Below are 19,318 nucleotides of genomic sequence, written 5' to 3' on the forward strand. Positions count from 1 at the left end.
GGGAGGTGTGAGGGGTGTGTAGAATTCAGACAGGATGAAAAAGGAGGGGGGATTTGGAAGATGGGAGTTGTGTGAGTGGGGGGGTGATGACTCCCCCCCCCTTTCAGTCTCAGTGCCTGTGCTCCTTCAGTGAACACTTTACTACTGCTTGCAATGTGAACCTGGGATAGCCTCATTACAATCCCCCACACCCCACACCAACATGCACACACACATGCACTCACATCCATGCACACATCCACTGCCTGGTGCACCCTGATGATACACTGGCTGTCATGCATGCACACACATCTCTCCATACAGTGCAGCAAAATGCATCTCCAACCTGGGACTTAAAATGATGCTCCTCTGCAAGACAAGTGGACAATTCTATGCCAAATCAGGATTTAATATTGCTGTGAGGGGGCACCCTGAAGATTTTGGGCTGCAGTTTGTCACTGTTACTATGTTTCTTTAGTTAGTAACATTTATGTTTATTATTTTGGGCATAAAGTAACCTCTTTACATCCCACCATGGAACTAAACTGGATGCTGCTGTTATCTCTGGTTTGGCAAGTTCAAGCTGTGGAAGGTAAGAATGGCTGATTTGTGGAAAGGGTTAAGTGGTGTCAGATTTTGGGGGGGTCTGTGTTTGCGCTACATTGGCCTTATGTTTTGTATGTGTGTTACCAGTTTGGAAGGTGTTAGGGGAAGGTAAGGCTGCAGGTGTAGAGTGCAAGCTCTTCAGCCCAGGGAGGATGCTCGGCAGGATGCTAAGTGTTGTCACAGATACAAAGTTAATGTTGTCGTGCAATACATGGCGAGCCGTGGAGGTACCTACATGGATCTCAGTGGGAAGCACCTGTTATAGAGAAGCAACAAGGTACTTAAGTTTTTCGTGCGGTGGAGACAATGCAGATTACTAATCACAGTGTTAAGCGCTAATTACGGGATTATTATTAGTTTCCTGATCGATGCTCGCGTGGAACAGATGGAGAGCTCCAGACACCGGCTGCTTTCTTTAATAAAAATAAATGTTCTGTTTCACAGCTGCATATAACAGAATATAATCAGGAGATGGTGGGAACTCTCCGAGGTGGTCCGCAGCTCTGCTTCCATTATACGCCGTCGCTTCGTTAAATAGATGGGGTGCAAAAATAAGGTGCAAATGTGCCATTTATGTCAGCGTGCAAGAAGATGGATGGCCCCTTCTGTCACGGCTAAATCAATGTGTTCTTTCTGGCTGGTGGAGACCGTATTGACCCATACGTTTTGTGGTGTGTCCTACAGATGGGTATAGATTCTCACTTTCTATTGAGGACTGGTACCCCCCTCCTCGCCCAAGCATGGGTCCGTTTTCTCCCTATCCACTTTGCCTTGCCAAAAGAACGGAGCTGCATTGCGGTGCTGATTTTGTTTAAAAGCAGCATAGGATGATGGCGAGATGGCAGGACACACCGGGAGGTGGAGGATGGTGCGGACTGTTACTACTCTGTGTGTCTAGTATGACACAGTGTACCTGCCGCTATCCTAGAGTTAGTCTCTATGCCATGCCACCCGCCTCAGCTGGTACCCTCTTTGTGGAGATTATGCTCCTCTCAGATTTAACCCTTTCATCATTTCATTTCATCCCTCCCCGTCACTGAATGTCGCCTTTTCTACGAGACTATCCCTGTCCATTACCCTGTCTAGCAGTCTACCGCTTCCTCCCCTTTCGACCTTCTCACTTTCCGTCTGCTACCTTCCCTCCTCTTTTCCATACATTTACACAATTTTTTCGCCCCCCCACTATTTGTCGCCTTGGATTTTCACCTCATTTGACCCGCTATCAGCTCTTCACATCTCTTTGCCCGTCTTTTTCTACCATAAGCACCTGCTACTGTAGTGGATGGTCTAGGAGTTTGGCTGAATCCGAGCCCTGCTCCCCTACATGTTCATAGCATCGGTGGGAACATGTATATTTTATATGTGAGGAGAGAATTTCGCCCCGCACCATGTCACATTGCACACATTACCATAAGCAGAGCCTGGAGCTAGGCATTGCTCCACAATACATGGAGACACAATAAACATGCAACAATAATGAATGTGAACAGATCCGCACAGATCTGGGATTTAATGCACGCACTGAATTGCTTCCCCATTCGGTTCTAGTTTTCATCTATATATTATATATGTATGTACTTTATAGATGACATGCCCTCAAGGGTTTATACTTATATTATGATTATGAAAACCAGCAGCCAGTGCTTCCATGCCCCTGGGTAATACAGCGCTGATCCGCGCCTTCCTTACCAGCTGGAGTGTGCTGGCAGGTTATTAATTATACCTGACCCATAAACATGCAAAGGCTAAACCTATGGGGATGGGCCCTAGCTGACAACTTGGGGGTAACACGACAACATTACCATTATAAAATTACTGGAGGCAAGGGGCAAGTCGGATACAACCAGAAACTTCATGAGCATAGGATATATTTATTATATAGACTTATGGGATCCAACAGATCTTTCATCTGATAAGCAAATCCTTACTCCTGATTTTGTTGTCTATAGAGCAAAATCGATACCCAGAGCCACGGAGTTGGAGCCTATATAAAAAAGATTTGCAAATCCATGCAACCTGGTGAATAAGTTTGCTCTTGTTTACTGCTAAATTGGCCTTAAAGGGTAGGTGTACCTTTAAAGTTCATTGGGACATAAGATGGGTAGGTAGAGGATATGAGCACTAGGGTTGCAATGCTCTTGTTATGTGATGATCCTCTTCAGATTTCTGTGGCTTGAAGCTGATGGAGCATCACGGTCCTATTAAATTGATGCTTTAAGGTGCCTTTTAGGGCCTGCAGTGGTGTAAGGAGACAGTGGGACCCAGTGTTGGACTTTCAATCACTAGATAAATTTATTCACCTTGGATACAGACCATAGTAGCCTTCATATTTGGGTGTCTTCTGCTGCACCATTATTGCTAGAGACTGGGCCCTCTGGAGGATCCTCCGGTACTCTGGTGGGACCACATACCAATATTCCTGGGAGAACTTCTGCAATCTCCAATATCTTTATTTTTTGTTACTAGATAGAAGAATAGTTAGAATAGTAGACAAATATGGATGACCAGTCATAGCCAAAGTACATTGTATACGTGTTGTTCAGTATTTGGTCTCACTACGAAAGGCAATGTATTAATATATCTCGCTATATCCCACCCAGTATCTACCGTGAGTTCAGATGGTTACCCCATGACAGGTAAAGTATTAATATATATGGCCATATCCCACCCAGTATCTACCATGAGTTGAGATGGTCACCCCAGCTTGGCCAGTAAATGATTCCTAGGTTATAAATACCATACAGACATACGGTGGGTGCAGTAGATCAGATAATGACCCTGGTCCATCCATGTTGTCGCCGCCTGCTCCTGGTTTCTCTGCTTTCTGTGCCTCCATCCAAATCAGAACAGCTGCGCAGGCACAGAACTGTCTCTAAATACCGGAGCGAGGCTCGTACAACGGAAGAGCTGAATCTCCCAGCAGAATGCACGGACAGATTGCACAGAGCGGGGAGGCTCAGAGACACAGAGTGAGAGGGAGCGGAGAGTGGATGTGATAAATGATGGAGCCATCTATCTAGCTGCTGAATACACTCTGGGCTCATAGCGTATTCCAAACTGCTCAATGCCAGCTGAGTGGAAGGGCTGGGCAGGGGCCGGCGGCTCGTAACAAGGCCCGACGCAGTATAATCAGAAGGCTACGCACTTGACTCATATACTTATGTTTGTCTAAGCACCTCTTTAACCCCCCAGACCTATTTACCCGGTTGTTTCAGATATGGGAATAATAGGGGGGGTCCATTCCTCTGTTATTATTAAAGAGGTAATGCAATTCTTCTCCAGCTTAGATATAGCACTTGGGATTTGTACTACCTGGTTTTGCTGGGGTTTGCTGGGTTCCAAAAATCAAAAACTTTTCTAAATACTTAAAAGGGTTGTCTAGGAATTATAGCAAACTTATGAGCAGCCAGCATGGGTGTAAAACATACCTATCTCTGGCAGTCCATTGTAAAGTCCTGGTCCCATTTCCCTCACTGGTCTGGAAGCAGAGAGGTGACGTCACCAGTCATTACCAGCGATCGCTGAGGCCACGGATTGGCCTTAGGTTAGGTTCACACTAGCATTCAGCTCTCCGTTGTTTGGGTCCACATGGGGAGCTGAAAGACAGAGAGCCTGTCCACTTAAAAAGTGGCTACCCGCAGATCCTATAGATTATAATGGGGTCCACTGGATGTCTGTTGGGTTTCTGCCAGTTTTATATTGAAACCAGTGGAGAGAAAGGTTCTCCTTGTAGGACTTCTCTCTCTGCTGATTTTAGGCAGAATCTGCGGCGTAGTCTCCAATGTAGATGTGAACCTAGCCTTAGCGGTCCTGTCAGCCTCAACACTTCCAGACCAACAAGTCCCAGCATGGGAGCGAAACAGGACCACAACTGCACAACGGAGCATCGGGGATAAGTATAACTTTTTTTTGTTTAACACCTACCCCCGAGTGATATAATTCCTAGACAACTCCACTTGGTACCGTGCCATATTAGAGGGAAGAATAATGTAATATACAATGCTATTCTTCCTGTCAAAATGATAGACCTCATCCTCATAAGTTTGCCATGCCCCATTGGCATCTTGTTTTTTGTTGTTTTTTTCTACTCCTATGGTGAAAAAACTTGAATAAAGTGTGAACTGAGCCTAAATAATACCCCTTTGTTCCACCTCTGCTCCTTGTTTACCTTGTCCACAAGAAACCAATCACATGATATCCACTATGACGCAGCAGCAGAACCACTGAGGACCCAATGTAACATAACAATACACTGTGCCACATTACAACCTCATATATACTATGCCCAAAGAACATTGTGCTGCCTCATACCAGGAGACTAGAGTATACATATAGAGCCCGTTTAAGCATAAAAATCCTTCTCTTCCCCTAAAATGTCATTATTATGTGTCGATCAATCCGATGAAATTAACCTTTTGGCTGCTGATTTAAGGCAATGTACGTGATGTACATTTAGTGATAAATATGGAAGGTTTAAAGTGTCCCCATTAGATAAATTGAGTCAAAACTCTAGAAATAAATATCTGTTGGGCCCCTGATGGTATATCGATCTCATCATTATCCCTATTTAGTAGACTCATATTCGTCCCTCTGACATATGCTATCCTACCCCGCTGCCATCTGTGTGAGAGAGACAGGGTAGGATCGGTTTGCCAGGGTTGAGACTCAAATCAATGCCCTTTGCACTTTGTAGAATATAACTTTATCTATATTTTATATCTATTTCCTCAGATTTGTAATATATATCTCACAAGATACATATGATCTTCCATGGCCATATAGAAAGAAGCGTTTCTTGGCAACTCCCTTTCTGTACTGTAAATGATCCTTGAGATGGTACGGGTGCCAGGATCCTCACTTTCTGTGGTTGGAAAGACATTAGGAGAACCTTCCTTACAAGTGCTGCGAGAGCAGCGGAGATAACATCAAGTATCTTTAAGTGATTTCATGTAGAATGTTCAATTTCTTGTTTGGAAAACTAATAAAATATGTATCTATTGTAAAATGAAATAGTTTGGACCATCCCTGTATTATTCCGCCAGGTTATATTGACCACTGGTGTAGATAGGGGACATTGTAGGCCACCGGGTGCAAGGAACCAAGTCCACCACCTTGTCACATCCACAGGGCTCCAAGAGCAGGGTTTGTTTTAGGGGCTGACAAACTGGGCAGTTGCCCAGGGCTTCCATTTCGTTGGGGCTGAAGGAGAATTGGCCCGTGTGTTAGAAAACCATTCTGATCCACTGCATTAGACTATATCTGTATTATGTGTATTATATGCAATATTACTTGGGTGCCCTGTAGTAGTTTTATTTGGGTATTAAGTGGCATTATTGTTGTAAGTGCAATATAGGGTAGTGTTATAAGGGTACTATATACAGTAGTAATATAGTTAAAAACCATATGGTGGTATTATATTACATATATAGCATTCTATAACATGAGAAAATGTCTAATAATAGTGAACATGCAGGAAATACTTTGTTGCCCAAGACCCCCATTTTCTATTAAATCGAGATGCTGAGATGTGGAGTTGTTTGACAGGACCCTCACATCATAGGGTTGGCCATGTTGATTCTCTAACAAACCAGTAGCGTTGCAGGGTCAACAAAATCCATTTTAGTTCCTGAACCCTACAAAGTCATTATTTTCTCCAGGTCTCCAATGTCAGGGCCCTGCCATATAGATCCTTCCATAATGGATAAGTGGACCCCTGTGACTGTGACAGGTGGGCAGCACGGTGGGATATGGGGGCTATTTGTAGCCGCTCCTTCATTTTTAGGCTTTATATGCAGAACATTTAGTGGGTAATGTAAGTAATGCATTAGATGTGCAAAGCAGTAGACTGTGTAACAATGAGCTGAGACACATCAATGTATCGAGCCCTAGTGTTTTATTTAGGCACTGAGACGGATATTTTATGAAATTAGATAAGAGAGACTTGGTCCCCGCTGCCATGTGCACTGGCCACGCAACTAACCGGGATCTTTATTGATTTGGACATCTGGACTTTATATTACTTCACTTACCCATCTGCTGAGCGCAAAATTATCATGCTAAGAAAATGGAGACTATTTCATGTTCTGGAAATCGGCAATTATTCTTTACATTATCTCTAGCTGGATATATCTCTTCTCTGTGGTCAACTGCTGTGCTAAGAGATCTATCTATCTATCTATCTATCTATCTATCTATCTATCTATCTATCTCATATCTATCTATCTATCTATCTATCTCATATCTATCTATCTATCTATCTATCCATCCATCCATCCATCCATCCATCCATCCATCCATCCATCCATCTATCTATCTATCTATCTATCTATCTATCTATCTATCTGCAGTATCTATCTATCTATCTATCTCATATCTATCTATCTCCTATCTATCTGCAGTATCTATCTATCTATCTATCTATCTATCTATCTATCTATCTATCTCATATCTACAGTATCTATCTATCTATCTATCTATCTATCTATCTCATATCTACAGTATCTATCTGTTTGTCTGTCTACTATCTATCTATCTATCTATCTATCTATCTATCCATCCATCCATCCATCCATCCATCCATCCATCCATCCATCCATCCATCTATCTATCTATCTATCTATCTATCTATCTGCAGTATCTATTTATCTATCTCATATCTATCTATCTATCGATCTATCTATCTATCTATCTATCTATCTATCTCCTATCTATCTGCAGTATCTATCTATCTATCTATCTATCTATCTATCTATCTATCTATCTATCTATCTATCTATCTGCAGTATCTATCTCATATCTACAGTATCTATCTGTTTGTCTGCCTACTATCTATCTATCTATCTATCTATCTATCTATCTATCTATCTATCTATCTATCTATCTATCCATCCATCCATCCATCCATCCATCCATCCATCCATCTTCCTATCTATCTATCTATCTATCTATCTATCTATCTATCTATCTATCTATCTATCTATCTATCTGCAGTATCTATCTCATATCTACAGTATCTATCTGTTTGTCTGCCTACTATCTATCTATCTATCTATCTATCTATCTATCTATCTATCTATCTATCTATCTATCTATCTATCTATCTATCCATCCATCCATCCATCCATCCATCCATCCATCTTCCTATCTATCTATCTATCTATCTATCTATCTATCTATCTATCTATCTATCTATCTATCTATCTATCTATTTATCTATCTGCAGTATCTATCTATCTGTTTGTCTACTATCTATCTACCTACCTACCTACCTATCTAATGACCCATCTCTCATGTTTATGTACCAACTAAATCTCTACCAATTAATCTGTATATCTATATACAGTATTTATCTATGTTGCAAGTTCTTTCTCCTACTTTAGCTTCAGCATGTGTGTCAGTCTGCACTGTAGTTTGGCATTATATTTACTGACTAGTAGGCTCAGATAGAGAAATGTTTTGATTTAACTTAATTGTTAAAGGAAAGGTAAAGTTGTAAATTCAAATAGGAAACTGAACAGCTGCATTTAAGGGTTTATCTTTTTTTATATTTAGAAACAGCGCCACTCTCTCATGCATAGTCCCTACCTAGTACTGCAGGTCAGTTCCATTTCACTGGATGCAAATAGTTGTAGTTGGTGGAAGTGGTGAGAGGCCCTCTTATGGCTCATGTCTCATGGCTCCCCTCTGGCTACACTGTGGCTTCTTATTTCCCTGATGGTTGGAACTCTTGTTCCTGCTCAGTTTGCAGCAGTTTTAAGACATGTAGGACTGTCCAATACCAAATCAGTTTTTTTTTTTTTTTACTGAAAAGGATTGTCGGAGGTTATTAAAACATGGCTGCTTTCTTCCAGAAACAGCACCACTCTTGTTTGCAGGTTGTATCTGGTACTGCAGCTCAATATAGTTCATTGTTTATTGGAAGGGTTACATGTGTCTGTTAATCTAGATAGGGCAACCATCTAAGGCTACATTCACATCTACACTGGCGTGTATTAGGTGCAGAGTTCATCTGAAATGTGGACGAAAAAGTCACTGCAAGACACTGCAGAAAAATCTCTGCAGTCTTTTTTGCAATGATTGTTTTCATTGATTCGCTGCATGGGGCCTTAGCCTAATGATTCAGATGTGAACGTGCCCTAACATATACGGGGGCAGCACCTCTCCCCATAGAGAGTACATGCATACTCGGCTGATGTATATGTATATGTATATATATATGCATGTATATATCAGTCACCCCACAGCTCTCTGACGCATATGGCTGTCATTGATAGTTTTAAGTGCTTTGTTTTGTATTAAGTTTACCGAGTCTTTTTCTATTATTCTCCAACTTTTGGTTCCCTTGTGCATGTTTCCTCTCCTCCCTATAAGTTTCTCTCTCCCGATCCTCCTCCTCCTCCTCTCTATCCTTCACTCTTCTACTCCTCAGGGTTTCTTTCATTACATGCACTCGCTGCTCTTAAAGCATATGTTGCGTTTGTTAAGACTCCGACAGCAAGCTTGCGTCGAGCAGTGGGGATCTTAGAGGCTTGCACCTTCTAAAGCTGAGATAAAGATGCCTATTTATAAAAGGAAACGTACTTAGGACCTCTCACACAAAGCGACTAGGTACCGGGTCACAAAATAATAATCTCTTTCTTTCTTTTTTTGTTTCTAAATTGCATTGACTTGTCATTACAGTATTTCCATCCTGCTCCATAGGCACAAATAGAAAATGAATGCATAGGATTTGTTTATGAGATTATACTGAAGCCAAGAGCATTTTCCCGTGGGTTTGGTTAATATGGCCTTTTGTTGTACTTTCATGTAGGTGGATCCCATAGGATGAGGAATTAGTATATGTTCTCTATTTCTGAAACCAATGAAGGTTGAGACTGGGAGCTTGAAAGCTGAACATGAACACGTAGGAGTGAAGATCTAGGCGGCCATAAATACGATATACCGGATGAGGGGTACTCCAGAACAATTTATAGGATTGGATACTAAACCACCCACAGGTCCTTATAGTAATAGATTAGTGTCCCAAATGGCTGTATGCTAAGCCTGTCTGTGACCACAGTGAAAAAGAGTATTTATATGTACCTAGAGATGAGTCTCATTGTGGTGCTCGCGGAGTCCGCACACTTGTTTACTGAAGCACACATGCGCATGTGCTAAACCTTGAGCGCATGCGCAGGAAACCTGAGGTGTACTATTCTGGATTCACTAGAATACTGTGCACTTGCTGTTAATACCAAATATAATACCAATTTTTTAATTTATTTTTTTTAATTGTGGGCACACACGGAATTACTATATGGCAATCTGGGACACTAAACTGTCCATAGTGACCTGTGCGCGGCTTTGTATCCTAAAGAGTTCTTACAGGTTCACGTTAAAATGGTGCTGCTTGGTCACTGCACGGCCTGGTACTTGCCCTCCACTCTTTCCTTCCCATAGCTTATAGGTGAATTTCACATGTAGGTGCATGCTCAGCTTTGCTGAGTGTGCCTGTATTTTGAATGCGGAGAGTAGCGTTAAGATGGTATAAGACCTAAAGATTTTTCCCCAGCAAATACCTTCATTGTCTGTTGGCAGCAGAGCCCTTATTAGGGTAAGGTCACACGGGTTTTTTGGACCGGATTTTGACGTAGAGGCTGCCTCAGAATCCGGTCCAAAAAACGGCTAGCCGCGACTGGATGTCGTTGCAGTACACTGGCATCCAGTCGCAGCATTCTGCTCCAGATTAGGCCCAAATGAAAGAGCCTAGTAGGGAAAGAAGGGTCGTACTGTGGACAATACGGCTGATCCTGCCGCGGAATCTGTGGCAAGAAAGGGCAGTTCGCTTCTTTTTTGTGCGAGTGACAAAAAGAACGCAAGCGGAAAAAAGAAGTGAACGGCTCCCATTGAAGTCATTGGGAGGTGTTTTTTGGAGCCGGACTCTGAGGCAGATTCCGTGTCAAAATCCGTCCAAAATACCCCTTGCGAACTTACCCTCACTTGGGCCTAATCCGGAGCGGAATGCCACGTGCACTGCATCGGCAACCAGTCGCAGCTAGCCGTTTTTTGGACTGGATTCTGAGGTGGCCTTCGTGTAAAAATCCGGTCCCATAAACCACATGTAAACTTACCCTAAGAGAGGACGATGTACTGCCAACGGACGATGATTGTATGCCCTGCCAAAATCTGTCGATTTTCGGCTTATTAGATAGGCAAATAATACTTGTCCAAGTGTTCATTCCTTGTGATTGCCTGTAAAATCTCCCTGTCTAATGGGACCTTTAGTCTCTACTAGACAAACTTATTTTCCCTGCAAACCAAATGATCAGGTGTATAAAAATCCAACAGCCCGATTCTCTTTTCCCCTGATATTGTCAACTGGAAATTCTTAGTACACCTATTAATCTAATGTATGACATCCTGCACACACATGTATATGACATCCTGCACACACATGTATATGACATCCTGCACACACATGTATATGACATCCTGCACACACATGTATCAATCGGTGCTCTGTACTGCTGTGCAGCTCCCTATAGCACTGTATTTTATCTGTATATTTCTGCATAGTAGTCCACATGCCTACTGTACAAGTTCTGACGGATTTTCAGCTTCAAAAGCAGTCATCCATGGCGATAGTTTAGGAGAGAAAAATTGTACTTGTCTGGATTTACTTCTATGGGGGAAAATCGGCATTCATTTAGTATCCATTGAAGCATGGCATAATTCTTTTTCATACGGCAGCACATGAATGGCGCACACAGTACCACATACAGGTGGCATCTGTTATGGAGTCACAATGCAGCTGTGTGAGCGATGAGTGCTGCGTCTATAAGATACCTGCCTGTAGTAAGGATTGGATCCGTCTTCGTGGGTTCATCCTGTATATTAAGATATCGCCATATTATCTGGCAAGAAACATGACATAAGCACGGGGTTACATCAAGCAAAAACAATTACAAGTAGATTTTTAGCTTTGATGCTTCTCATATTTGCAAGTCAAAACTGGCAATGTAATACCCATCTGAATGGTCCATACCCATAACAGTGATATACACCTGTCTCATATCAGCTGTATCAAAGCATAAAACTATGAAGAGTCACTCCATGTTCTCATTTTATTAAAAGGGAAATATATGGAAATAAGACACATTCGGGAACAGTCACGGACTCATTTGTCCTACAGTGCTATATATAATGGAAGCCATGGTCATAAGAATACAGGTGGAATCAGTCCCTAATCCTGACCATACTCATCGGATAGCTATAAATCCTCATCCCTTGTGAACAGTCATGCTTGGTTCTTGTATGGTCTGAAGTGGAGGGACTCCTATCAACATGGATGACTTTATCTGAAAAGCACTGCGGGAAAAAACACAATGCATTGCCATCGCGGTTTTTCCCGCAGTGCGTTTTTTGCTGTGGCCCACTACGTGAGCTTTTTTGGAGTTTGACTTACCGTGTGTAATAACACGGAATAAAAGGACTTGGAGAACAGAACAACTCATGGAATAAATGTTTTACTGAATATTCGCAGAAATATTAATCTTTGCCTGAAAAGAGGATCGCAGCAGTTTCCTCCATGTTCACAGATGTCTTGGCCTGGAGTCAGCTAGCTCTGGTGACGATTTTTAGAGCGAGTCCATGAGTATCATTAATAAAAGACAAATGTACCTGGAATCATCTGATGTTCCCCATGAGACCTTCTCATCAAGGCCTACATACGCCACTAATGGCAATGGCTGCCAATAGAATTCACTGGTGGTATTACAAGGGTTAATTCCATGTTAGTGGAACGTTCTATATTTCATCATGATGAGGAGGAGGAAGGGCAAAGAGGAAATCCTTTAAAGGCTTCTTAGCACATTTGGACTAGAATCAAGTTTATGCTCATTAAACATTTGCTGTCAGAGATGTCATGCTTGTTTTATGGGCCCCTGTGGCTAGGAGCGGATTTGAAGATTACCAGAAAATAAAGATGAATGTTGCCTGAAATAAAAGGAAAGCAAACAGCCATGACATTGAATCTTTTATTTTCTTTGTGCTCTAAAATGTTACCTTGTCTTTCTTGCATCAGTGGATCTAGACCAGCTATGGGGCAATGGGAGACATAGGGAGCACCTGTCCCTATTTCCATAAATATACTTCCGGATCCTGGTTTGGGAAATAAATCCAAATTGAGAAGCCCAAAAACACTTTATTATACAGAATTTTTGGCAGTGATTGTTCCAAAAAAAAAAAAAAAAAAACAATGATTACAGCCTTTAATTAAAAAAAAGAAAAAAAAAGAAAGATAGCTACTGTAGAAGTGCAAGATCAAATAGTTTGGACAATATGTCCAGTAAAAAGTTGCTCCGACCTATTGTAAGAAAAAGTTGTAACTCGTGCACACAATAGGCTGATGGGGGCTGATGCTCCGTTCCGAAAATTATAGAGTAGACCCTATCCTGCTCCATGACATTGGAGTGGAATCGAACCCCCCATTAATGGCATCCGAGTGTCACCAATATACATTCTGCATAAAAAATATGAACTAATGTGGCCTGAAGACTCAGTCGTGTGTATGAAGCTAAAAATAGTGCAGACACAGATGAGGAATATCATGAGCTTCATATTGGGTTGTACGAAGAAGTAATGGGAACATTACAAGGTCTGTGGGGCCACACTGTAACATGGTGTGCTTTCTGCTTGAAATTTTTATGACTTGTGTTAGGTTCACACTAGCATTCTGGGTTCCGTTCTTTGGGTCTTCTTGGGCACCTGAAAAAAAACTAAACCCTATCCGCTTAAAAAGTGATTACCTGCCGAAGACATGGACTATATTGGGGCTCACCGGGTTTCTACCCTGTTTCTGCCTGAAATCGGCTGAGAGAAAAGTCCGACTTGCATATTTTAATCGGAATGAGGAATGGGATCACTTGTGTGACCATAGCCTTATTGAATGCTATAATACGAAGATAGTTTTCCCTATCAACTGTAATATAAAGATACCGTATATAGACATTCTGTACATGCTCTGTGCAAAAAGCCCCAATCCAGCATTGTGCTGAACATCCTATAGAGTTTGATATAATTTAATTTTTATTTTTTTTTAATGTAGATTGTGAGCTCCATATAGGGATCACAATGTACTTTCTTTTCATCCGATCAGTATGTCTTTGTAGAACAGGAGGAAATCCACACAAACACATGGAGAACATACAAACTCCTTTCAGATAATCCTGGAAGGATTCAAACCCAGGACTCCAGCGCTGCAAGGCCGCAGTGCTAACCACTGAGCCACCATGTGACCCCTGAGCTTCATCTAATTTTATCAGAAAGATCATCCCTAGTGACCAGTCTGTCCCAGATTATGTAGGACTTAACCTGAAGGCCATATTGGCATTGACCTTTGGACCAAGATGTGAGGAAACTTCTTAGTATCTCTTACTATGTAAAGTTGGAAGAAGAGAAGTCCATGAATCTTCTGAAATCACATGGAGAGGATGATGTCAATGCAATATTCACTCTGTGCCTTGCTTACCACTTTTTGCAAAAATGGATGGAGTGGGGTGGATGCTTCTACCTGCCCCATAAACGGACATGACCTATCCATAAAATCTATGCCTGTTCCTGATGTATAGGACACTGGAGCCTCGTAATAATACAGGCGTGACTTGTGCAAGTCTTTATTACAACTGGCAGAAGAAATGCTAGTCTTTACAAATTTCCACATTGTATTTCCAGTGATGTCCATCCGTCCCTGCATTATAGAATTCCGACTCAGCACCCCCTATTATCTATAAGTCACGTCTGAAGATAAATTTAGATGAAATGCCCCTTTAAGCCCTGTCACCGCAGTTTTCTGGTGCAGTCAGAGCCTTGTTTGGGAAGAGGCAATTATTCCTGTGTGAATCTAAGAAACCGTATTCTGAGAAATCCTGCAGCAGCCAATTTTTCGCTGAAGCAGCATCAATCTTTAAAATTACTATTTTCTGCACCGGTTAGAGTCCAAGATTGGGGACTTCAGAGGCCTTAGAAAGCATAGGAAGGGACTGGTGACAGGTTATGTTTAAATAGCGCGATGCCTCGGCGGGCTTAAGAAATATTTGGCTAAGATTTCTGAGTGATTTTGCTAAGCAGAAAAAAAAAAAAAGAAATGTCAAGTAAGCATTTCAGCCCGGCACAATGTAGACATCCAGGTCAGATAGTTTTAAAGATTTCCTGTGAACTGTTCAAACAAAGTGTGTTTATCTTGAGGCCGATTCGCGGTTTGTAGGTGTGTGACGGTCCCGCAGGCTTCTGCCGCGCAGGAAATAAGAAAAGTTCTCTGAATTACAGAATGGATGGCTGGATAGTGGGGAATGCTGTGTGCGAATACTGGACTTTGATATTAATACAAAGGGTATTTTGTACTCGCTTGTCTAACTATTGAATTATACAAGTGCCGGTACAATTACCGTGTCACAGTATTAGGCCGAGGTTTTGTTTCTGTTCAAATATTGTGCTTGGATTGATGGAAGTTTTAAGGAACTGTGGTGATTTCATGAGTCAAGTACATGGGCGTGCACGTCTCCTGCATTTGTCATGGCTGTCATATTACTGCCATTGCACTTACCTGCTTATATAGGTTCAGTTTCAAGGCAATGTGCCACCAGGAAATGACCAGTACGGGAATGTGTCACCAGAAAATTACCAGTATGGGAATGCGTCACCAGAAAATGACCAGTATGGGAATGTGCCACCAGAAAATGACCAATTTTTTATACCAAGCTTTTATGTTACACATATTTTTTTTAAGAATATTACATATATATATATATATATATATATATATATATATATATAATGTTCATGTCACAATATATAGGTTTTAAAAGTACTATATCCTGCAGTTTTCTCTGTTCACAAAGTGTAATAATAGAGTGACATTTGCCAATTCTTTTGCAGCAGTCACCGCATTTACAGCATTGAGAGGATTATCTTAGATAACACCTTTATAGATAACACCACTGACCCATGTTTATGTTCAATACTGAGAATAGATGTTGTCACACCTCATCTAATCCTCTTCCTGCACATAGCATGCCTTGAAAACTCTCCCATAAGCCTAAGGGTCCATTCACATGGAGTAAACGCACGCTCATTTTGGCACAATACACGTGTAAAGAATACACATGTAAAAATAAGACTCCCATTGACTTCAATGACATTTTTACACGTGTAAAATCGCGCCAGAAAACGCAACACGCTTTTTGCCGCGTTTTTTTTACACATCTAAAAAATGTAATTGAAGTCAATGGGAGTCTTATTTTTACACGTGTATTGTGCCAAAATGAGCGTGTTTTTACTCCATGTGAATGGATCCTTAAGGGTAAGTTCACACAGTTTTTTTGGAAACCTGAGGTGGCCTCCGCCTCAGGTTCCGATCCAAAAGCTGGGTCGCCGCGACTGAAAGCCAGTGCACTGCACCGGCATCCAGCCATGCGCTCTGCTCCGGATTAGGCCCAATGAATGGGCCTAGTCCGGAGGAGGGAGTTTCTGCAGGCCAAATCACGAGGCGACTCAGCCTGAAGAATGAGCACCCCGTTTCATCCGGTTCCTGGAAAAAAAGCTCCTGAGCTTCTGATTTCAATGGGAGCCGTCTTTTTGGTCAGGGTTTTGAGGTGATTACGGCCTCAAAATCCTGCCCAAAAAACTCTGTGTAAACTTACCCTTAATGAGTCAGCTGCAGACTATTGCTGCCTATGGACTGTTCACAGAGCAGAGGAGAAACACAGACTAGATGTCAACGCCATCCTGTCTGAAAATAGAATTGATGGTTGTCTGTGTAACACAGGACCAGACAGGTCATCCAGAGTAAGTCCAGAGTGTAAAGTCGCGGCAAAAACGCAGTGGAAATGCTGCAATTTTCAAAGCCGTGGCGTTTTTGGAAATCTCAACATGTCAGTTATAGCTACGGAAATGCCGATGGTTTCACTATAGATATAATGGACTTTCTGGGAACAGCGGCAATGCATTTTCACTGCGTTTTTTTCCCTTGGAAGGGGGTGCTGAGTGGGCTCTATATTATGTCTTGTGTAATAAAGTGCATATGTTGCAGGTGTTGTAGACATTACAGTGGTTGTCTGGGAGGGTAACACATTTTGAACAGGAATAAAAAGGGTTAACCCCCCCAAAAAAACTCCAAGCTGTAGCAGTTCTCCACTGCTGCTGCTGTGACACTTATAGGGTCTCTCTCCTTTCTCTTCCTGATAGCAACCCTTTGGCCAGTGACTGACTGACTGAGTGTTTCCTGTATGTCGAGACTGGAACAAGATGTACAAATTAGCAGGGACCTGCCGGAAAACCCCTTTAACCTCGCTCTATCGTTCTCTTAGCGACTCATTCAGTTTTGGCCTGGCCCACCAGAGCACCAGAGGATCGTCCGATGGGCCCGGTTTCTTACACAATAAGACCTGCTTCATATCTGCGTTCGGTATTTTGTTCGCTGACTCCGTGTGAAGATAAGATAAGATAGATAAGACATGACACAGGGTGTATAGTGGGTACAGACTGGGTCCCTACCCACATAAGTGGGCTCTGATACTATAATTGTCAGGTTGCAGTTTAGTCCCGGGACCTTTAAGCTACTTGAGTTGCCCCGCCATGTGGCCGGGCCTCCGAGTCCAGTTTTCCCCTTTGCGGGCATTTTACGCAGAATTGTTAGACCCGGTTACAGTATTGCTTTGTATTCGGCTTTCTTTCTACGATTTCTGTGGTGTATGGAAACCATTTTCTTACTATACATAGACACGAGTAGAGAATTTCTGCTGGTGCAATGAATTATATTGAAGCATATTTGTGGTATATATACCCAGGAGAGGCCGGAAGGCTACTGGTGAATTGGTATAGTATTACAAGACGTTGTTGTGGTATTCTTGTGGTTTGGCATAGCACTTGAGATGTGGTCACCGCCTTTCTCAGAGTCAGGTAAATAATCCTAGGGATTTCTAGTGATACGCGTACAATTACCCAGAAACCCTTGCAATAATTTCCTATCTCTGCTGGCATAACTGCGGAATTGCTATGGTAATGTAATAAATCGCTCCTCTTATATTCTACTTAAAAGAGGGGCCAGCTGGCCTCAGATGTATAGAGGTAGCAGAGCCAAGTTTGTCATTTGGCAAAACCCATTGGAATTTTACGGGATGTTATCTATGGTTTTGCATTGGACTGCAGGTAAAGCTACTGAGTCATGTCAACTGGATGGGTCATCGAGATTAAAAAATTACAAGGCGTAATAAGTCAGATGACAAATTCGGCTCTGCTGCATGGAGATTCCTGGAGAAGGCCATGTTCTGTAATCTTGGGCAGGAAACCCGTCTTGTTTTTCTTTTCCTCCGCTTCTTCCTGGCGTTATCTGGATGCAGCTGGGGCGCTTTTCCCTGGCAGAACTATCTGACAGACATAGGCCCTTTGAACTCCGTTAATTGTCCATCTCCGGAACGTGCCAGGAAAATGGATTTGGTTCTGGGTGTGTTGAAATGTTGTCGTGTTTTCTTAACATCCCTCACCTTCCAATAACATGACATAGTCGGCAGACGTTCATCCTGAGCCGAGCTGGTACCACTGACCCCTTCTCTGCTATAGGCCATTGTCTGGCTGCCTTCCTTTGTATAGGGCTGTAATAATGCGAGGCCCCCTGTGGGCGCTGGGCTCGGCGCACTAATTAGTACTGTCACATGCGCTACACTTCTCCCTTTCATCAGTGGCTTTCTCACTTTTCACCCAGTAGTACGGTGACATTTGTCCTCCTCTGATCTGAAATGTTCTACACAAAGAGGCTTCGCTCCACTAGGACTGACTGCTTGCGGGTATCGATTACACCATAAATTTTGTATGTCCGTTCAGGATTTCAGTGAGGTCTACAGAAATATTCCGTATTATTGCAGAACTTTAATGAATATATAAATCCTATACATGCAATTACATTGAATCCCTATAATGCATAACATCCTGGATCTGGACAGACATCACTGATGCACATCATGTATCAGTCATACCATATATATCACCTTTTTTATATTTTTTTTGAACCAGATATATTACTTTTCTAAATGGTATTTTCTGACTATAGATCTTTTTATTTTATTTTCAGACTTGCTGCCATCTTGTCTGAGTTTCTCTTCTGTGCTTTTAACCCCCATCTCATGGCCTAGGCAGCAATACTCTGCGCCAGCTCATTGAGATCTATGGGATAGTTTTATAGACATAAAGGGAGGGGAGTAGGTCATCTGTGACATTATATATTGTCCATAGTTGATACAATGATGTGTCACTATGGGGGTTATCTGTAGAGGTGTTAACTTCTATTGTAATCCTGTTTGTGGTGTAAATGAATTAGCAAGTGTCAGTCTATTATTAGTTTTAGTTAAAAATATAGATATAGACATTGAAAATTCTTTAAAATATCTTTAATTACTGTTATAATAGTCTAGCAATATCATATTGGAGGGCTGACACCCAACACCAACCATGATTGAAGCAGCCATGAAGCTTGGGTGACAATTTCCGCTCTCTTTACAGGTATATTAGGCACATCAGTGTACATAGCTTAGTGACTGCGCCTCGTATTACAGCTCATTCCCATTCTTGTGAACTGCAGAACAGGCCACAACCCCTTCAATTACCTGACTATGGGGATATCAGGGGTCAGGGCCCCACCAATCTCATGACTTATGCAAAGGATAGACCATTGATATAAAGTTGCAGTAAACCCCTTACAGCT

At 42.0% G+C, this 19,318-nt stretch overlaps 1 protein-coding gene across 2 annotated transcripts in view; it reads left to right on the forward strand.

The window, feature by feature from the left end:
- The first annotated feature begins 61 nt into the window (after nucleotides 1-61).
- EPHB1 (EPH receptor B1) overlaps nucleotides 62-19,318 on the forward strand; it is a 289,639-nt gene continuing 270,382 nt past the window's right edge. For both annotated transcript variants that reach the window (XR_012715343.1, XM_075269057.1), the window contains exon 1: nucleotides 62-571. Coding sequence is in view for 1 of the 2 variants with exons in the window: in XM_075269057.1 (XP_075125158.1) it covers nucleotides 514-571 (58 nt within the window). In the remaining variant the exon portion in view is untranslated. The remainder of the gene's footprint in view (nucleotides 572-19,318) is intronic.

The sequence above is a fragment of the Leptodactylus fuscus genome, chromosome 3, assembly GCF_031893055.1.
Source record: "Leptodactylus fuscus isolate aLepFus1 chromosome 3, aLepFus1.hap2, whole genome shotgun sequence".
NCBI lineage: Eukaryota > Metazoa > Chordata > Amphibia > Anura > Leptodactylidae > Leptodactylus > Leptodactylus fuscus.